The sequence below is a fragment of the Papaver somniferum genome, chromosome 9, assembly GCF_003573695.1.
Source record: "Papaver somniferum cultivar HN1 chromosome 9, ASM357369v1, whole genome shotgun sequence".
Classification (NCBI taxonomy): domain Eukaryota; kingdom Viridiplantae; phylum Streptophyta; class Magnoliopsida; order Ranunculales; family Papaveraceae; genus Papaver; species Papaver somniferum.
In genome coordinates this window covers 117,747,813-117,753,866 of record NC_039366.1, presented here as the reverse complement: position 1 = coordinate 117,753,866, position 6,054 = coordinate 117,747,813, and the positions used below count along the sequence as shown (strand labels likewise).

Genomic DNA, 6,054 nt, shown 5'->3' with positions numbered 1-6,054 from the left:
AAGTACTGATAGCTGGTAGATAAGATGACAGTTGCCTCCACTTAAACAGCTGCCACGTTAACTGACTCCAAAAGAAGCGACACGTGTTTATTGACTATTAGTCTCTTGACTCTTTGACTCACAATGTAGCACACATTTGACTACCTCTTTCTATTATTTGTAACGAAAAAAGTACAAAACGTTAAAAACTTCGGTTTCTCAAAGTTCAAACCGTCACACTTTTAACCCGAGGTTTTCGAAAAAAGCACCTTCTCATCTGCCAGTCAGTCACAACTATCAAAATATCATCGATCATCATCGGTTACAGTATCATGCTTTAGAATTTCGATTCTAGAGATCGAAACACCATAGATTATTGATTCATTTGCGAATTCGGAAAAAGTCTTTGGGTAAAAATTTCAGAAAAAGCAGAGACTTTTCTTTTTGGTTTTTCATAAATTCATAGCATCTTCAGAGGTATGTTTACCATCTGATTACTTTTCTATGGTTTGATTTTTGGTTTCTGGGTCTGGTCTATCACATGCCTTCAACTTTGTTGGTGTTTTCGGAGTAGTATCTGATCATTTGATTGATGTAAATTCTTCTAATTTTGGGATATCAGGCAATTGATAAGCTTTAAGGCACGATATGCTGTACGAAAATGATGAAATTTTTGTTATTTATAGTTTGATTTTCATTGTATTGTAGGAACAATTTGCTGCTGTAGCGGCCGAAACCTAGACTAAGAAGAAGAAATTAGGGTATCTTTGTACTGTATGTGAAGCTTGTAAAGTCTGGGAAAGATTTTATTTGGGTTAGAGATGGTTTCCGCTGGTAATGGAAAAGGCATAGAGGAAGAGGGAGAGGATATAGAATTAGAGTCAGGGTCGACCTCTAAAGGCAAGACTAAAAGTCCTCTTCGCATTTCTACATCTCAAAAAAGGTTGCTGTCTCAGGAAAAAAGTCGTAAAGTATTTCCTAGTATGGGATTTCAGAAACTTAGTTCAGCTTTGTCTGGTTTAGGTTCCCCATCAACTAAATTCCAGTGTTTTGCTGAGGGGCGAGATGACGTTTCGCGTTCAGTTCCTTCATCTCCAAACCAAGGCATTCGAGAACGTTTCACAGTCCCATTTGTTCGAAAGATAAATTGGCACTCTCTAAAGAAAGTGTTTATGGAATGGATCAAAGATCCGTTGAACATGGCGCTTTTTGTATGGATTGTCGTTGTTGCTGTATCAGGTGCCATCCTGTTCATGGTCATGACAGGTATGTTAAACCATGTCATAACTAAAAAATATCAGAGAGACACATGGTTTGAAGTTAATAACCAAATTCTCAATGCTCTTTTTACTCTTATGTGCTTGTACCAACATCCCAAACGAATGTATCACCTCATACTTTTACTTAGATGGACACCGAAGGATATCGCTACCCTGAGAAAGGCTTACTGCAAAGATGGAGCTCGTAAGCCTCACGAGTGGGGACACATGATGGTAGTTGTTGCTCTACTTCACATAAACTGTTTTGCTCAGTATGCATTATGTGGTTTAAACTTAGGTTACAAGAGAGCTGAACGACCACCAATAGGAGTCGCCATCTGCATCTCAGTTGCAATCGGAGCACCGGCAGTTGCTGGTGTGTACACCATTCTTAGTCCTTTAGGAAAGGAGTATGATGACTCTGACACGGATCAGGAGGCTCAGATTCAAATTGTTAGTAATACACCGAGTCCTTTACGGGCAAGTAGATTTGCGAAAAAGTATTTATTTGCATCAAAAGATGATGCAAGGATCATTGAAAGCACGCCCAGATGGAGTGGCGGGTTACTTGATTTGTGGGATGATATATCTCTGGCTTATCTCTCATTTTTCTGCAGTTTCTGCGTTTTCGGATGGAACATGGAAAGACTTGGATTTGGGAACATGTATGTTCACATTGCTACTTTTCTTCTTTTCTGCCTCGCTCCATTTTGGATATTTAACCTTGCTGCGATCAATATTGATAACGAAACTGTTAGAGGTGCATTGGGTGTGACGGGCATCATTCTTTGTATATTTGGTTTGCTCTATGGAGGTTTTTGGAGGATTCAAATGAGAAAAAGGTATAACTTGCCAGCTAGTTATTTCTGCTGTGGTAACCCTGAAGTGACTGACTGTTTACAATGGCTTTGCTGCTGTTCATGTTCTCTTGCTCAGGAGGTGAGAACTGTGGATTTCTATGAAATTGTGGAAGATAAATATTACGGTAGACCGGTGGTCGAGAATGATATGCCTATGTTGTCTCCTCTGCGGAGAGAAGATGGATCAGTTCAGTTTAAGTCATTCCCAAGTTCTCCACTCTATGGAATTCCAAGTACTTCTAAGAATCACATACCAAATGCTTCGAGTCCTCATAATCCTTTTATAAAAGGGTGTCCTAATCCAGAGACATCATCTTTTGTAGTGAAGGAAGAGTCCTCTTCTGAAGCATACAATGGGACAACTATGGTAGCACCACCTGTTCACTCATCGATAAAGAGAGAAGATATCTAATTAATTTTCAGCACTTGGTTTCTGCATCCAAGGACTATGGATAGAGTTCTTTGTAATGTGAGTATATTTCTCTGATTTTTCCTGTGGCATTTCAGATGCAGACTTTTATAGTAAGATTTTATACCAATCAGTCAGTCCTTTATACACAGAATATTTGTTTCCGTTATCATGCCTCAAGATGGCGAAGGTAGTATCAACACCCATACCCTCAGTTCTAGCTTGGCAAAATATAATGTTATAGAAAGACTGCATCCGCTTAAACGTATTTATGAAGTTGTATAGAAATTTATTCCTATATCCATTGTGAATTTTAGTTTAAGATGTATTCAGTTAATTCTTTGATTTATTCTTAGAATTTTGGCAATGATGCCTGTTCACAGTTTTTGTGAAGAAAGCAAGCTGCAGCACTGACGAGGATGCATCTCTGAAATTTGAACTTAACTCCATGTCCTCATTTTAGCAATAGTAGCTAGGGATACATTTTAGTGGAGCCCCAAAGACAACTGGCTGGAAGGTTCTGGAGATTGAGTTTTTATAATTAAAGGTTGATATTATTTGATCTTCGAGATCTTATAGAGACAACCCTTGCAGGTGATGAGTAGTTAGAACGAATAACAAAGGTTTGTATATACTGCCAGACAAGGAGAAGAAACATCAATGTAAAACTGCCCTGGCCTTTTTGTTTCGATAAATTCAAAGCATCAAGATTGAGATGCTTGAAATGAACTCCTAATCCTTGCGCTGTTGCGATTAAGTTGTTTCCAAAGATGATGTACATATCTTGTTAGCCTATTTGTGTTGCTGGCTTTTTGAATTAGAAAAATTTATACCGATTGGATTACAGGTGTGAATAATGAGTACATGCTTGTGGTGATTTTTAGGTCATGGGTCTACGCACATTTGTCGCACGAATCTACATTTCTGTCCACTTGCAAGTATGAAAAAGATATAACTTCTGGCCATACTTATGTTGAGACATACTGAGCATCTGATTTGAATGTTTGGTGAACTCCCATATGGTTCAGAAATTATATTTTCTGCTGAGATGGTTTAAGAACTAGTTATGTAGTAGTCTAGTACATACTGCGTATGGGTCTCAAAAACATCCAATGCCCCATAAAACTGACAAACTAGGACGGTTTGTTTGTTTCTGAAAACATGAGTGAAGGACCAACAAGGGTGGAAAACACATGAGGGTGTAGGGCATTGCTGGTGAGCATTGCACCCTAAAGATTCCTTCGATCCAATGAATCAATAAACGTGCAGATGAATCCAATTATTTATTGGAATCGTCGGTTCTGTGGGGGAATAATGGCTTGTTCTACAGCTGGTATGTCCTGTACCCGACTAACCGAGGAAGCTAGCAAGTTCTTAATTGATTTAATAACAGCAGCTATAAGCGAGTTGTTTCTGAAAATGATCTCCAATGCAATAATATAATGTATTCTGCAAAAACACCCAAGTATTGTGCTGTGCGTACCAAATTTATTACCACTAAACAACGGGAGACAAATGGAGTCCAAAGATATTTCTGTTGGAGAATCATAATGGAATGTGTGTGGATATTCCACTCTCCATACACGACTGGATAACTGGATATGAGTGCCATGCTGACTTGCTCAACACGTGGAGTCAGCAGAACTGGTAAGGCGTACGTGGCAGTTGACTAGGATACCACTTTGGAACATCTGTACCACGGACAAAATTTGAGGTACAGATATCAATAGACACAGCGGATCCCACTGTGCGGGAAATCAAATATCAATAGGAACCAGTCCCAAGTCTTTGGATGATACCTGACCTGACGCATTAACAAAAATACCACCAGCATTGACGTATTAGTCCTGCTTAATACTTGTGTTAACGAAAATCATATTAAACCTCTTGTATAAACAACACGCGAATTGTCTCTTGCAGTTTGTATGAAACACGTTAAGTTCTCTAATTAAGAATGAGTTAGGAAGTTCGTCGTATTAAGTAACTTTAAAAAGTTAGATAATCCTGATAAGGGAATGGGGTTATTGAAGTTTAGATGAATGTGATGTGAGTGTGACTCATTTGATCTAGAATCAGATGCTCGTCCCTGCCTCGACTTTTTCCATTGACGTATACAACACTACATGACGATACTCTTACTTTCTACTAACTATAATTAATTACCTTTCATTAAAAAATCAAAAGTAGTTTACCGACCTTTCTTTTTTCTTTTGACTAGAGAGCAAAATTACTACCGACCTTAAACAAAACGCAGTTGTCTTAACATTCGAACGTGTTTGTATGTTCATATTGCCATTGAATATATGAACATACCTTTCTTTAATTACAGACTCAAATATCTTAGCAATTGAATATATATTGCCACCATGGAATGAATTATTTCTAATTTTCTATTATTACTCGTCTTCATTAAATCTTAAAAAATAGTATTTGCTTCATTTTGCAGCCTGCGTTGTTTGTTTTTAGGATTTTTATTACAGATTTATACAGGTTCTGGATAAGAACTAGTAAGTTATGCTTAAAAAAAAAAAAAAAAAAAAAGTTGAGTGAAGTTGGAGGAAGCCCTATTTCCATGAGCATACCCCCGCACTTTGGTGGGACAACTGTATGTATCAATTTTTAATTTTTGTAAGCGAAATTAAGTTGTTTTTTTCAAAAAAAAAAATCTAAAGTAAGCTTAATTAAGCTAGTGCTTATGACACTTTATAACTAATCAACTTTTAGAGAATAGACACTAGTTTTGTACCTTTGTGAGTTTGTTGGTATGTTGTGAATTGACTAGTGACTATATTTAATGGAAAAAAGAGATTGTCCACTGCATTTTGTCTAAGTTTGAGAATGACTGATCTTTTAATCAAATTGTATTCCCATGCAAGTTCATTAGTTTTATAGTCTATTTGAACCAGGTAATTGATTAATTTATTTTTCAGAGTATAAAACAAGTAATTGATATGAGTGTGGTCATTTACTTTTATTTTTTTGAAACAGTTTTCTATTTACTGGTCAGTCCACATCAATATCTTTATGTAATTGTACCATGACCGTTGAGAGCAATTTCTATGGCACTGTACAAAATAAAAAATTTGTTGAATCAGTGGATGGTGAAACATGTTTCTCTATTATGAAAAAAGAAGTGGGCGGTTGATCATCAAGCGTCAGGACTGAGAACATCCGCCTCGTGTGAAGGTTAAATTCGGCGTGTGATTCACAATCACGGGTGTGAGAAGCAAAAACGCCAACGGTCAAATATCCAACGTCCCTTTTCCCAACGATTATAATTTTCAAAACCTTCATCTGAATTCATTTTCACTCACACCACTATTATCTCTTCTTCTAAAATCCTTCTTCTTCCTAAACAAACTTTTCTCAGCAAAACTTTTCTTGATACAAAATGAGCAACTTCATAAGAAAAGCGGTCAGTAGTATTGTTTTGAGGTAAAAACTGATTCTGTTGTTTTTGGTAAATTTGAGTGTGTTGATGAGAAACGAATTCAAACCCTAAACAAATGCACTGCACGGGAGTACTTTTAGATTCGAGAGATCAATC

At 37.1% G+C, this 6,054-nt stretch overlaps 1 protein-coding gene across 4 annotated transcripts; it reads left to right on the top strand.

The window, feature by feature from the left end:
- Positions 1–205: 205 nt before the first annotated feature.
- LOC113313605 lies at positions 206–3,303 on the top strand. 4 transcript variants are annotated; one of them, XR_003341957.1, is made up of 3 exons: positions 206–456; positions 688–2,567; positions 3,102–3,303. XR_003341957.1 is itself a non-coding variant. In XM_026562398.1 (3 exons), the coding sequence occupies exons 2-3, from the start codon at positions 801–803 to the stop codon at positions 2,179–2,181; spliced, it is 1,287 nt and encodes a 428-aa protein (XP_026418183.1). In that variant the 5' UTR covers positions 206–456; positions 688–800; the 3' UTR covers positions 2,182–2,314. The 4 variants fall into 4 exon arrangements, 2 of the variants coding, with proteins under 2 accessions (XP_026418183.1, XP_026418182.1); XR_003341956.1 differs by lacking the exon at positions 3,102–3,303 and adding an exon at positions 2,891–3,094; XM_026562398.1 differs by lacking the exon at positions 3,102–3,303 and having other exon boundaries at positions 688–2,080; positions 2,175–2,314.
- The last annotated feature ends 2,751 nt before the right edge of the window (positions 3,304–6,054 follow it).

What these genes read in the sequence shown, in the direction of transcription:
- LOC113313605 (XM_026562397.1), top strand. Translation starts at nt 801, where the DNA reads ATGGTTTCCGCTGGTAATGGAAAAGGCATAGAGGAAGAGGGAGAGGAT.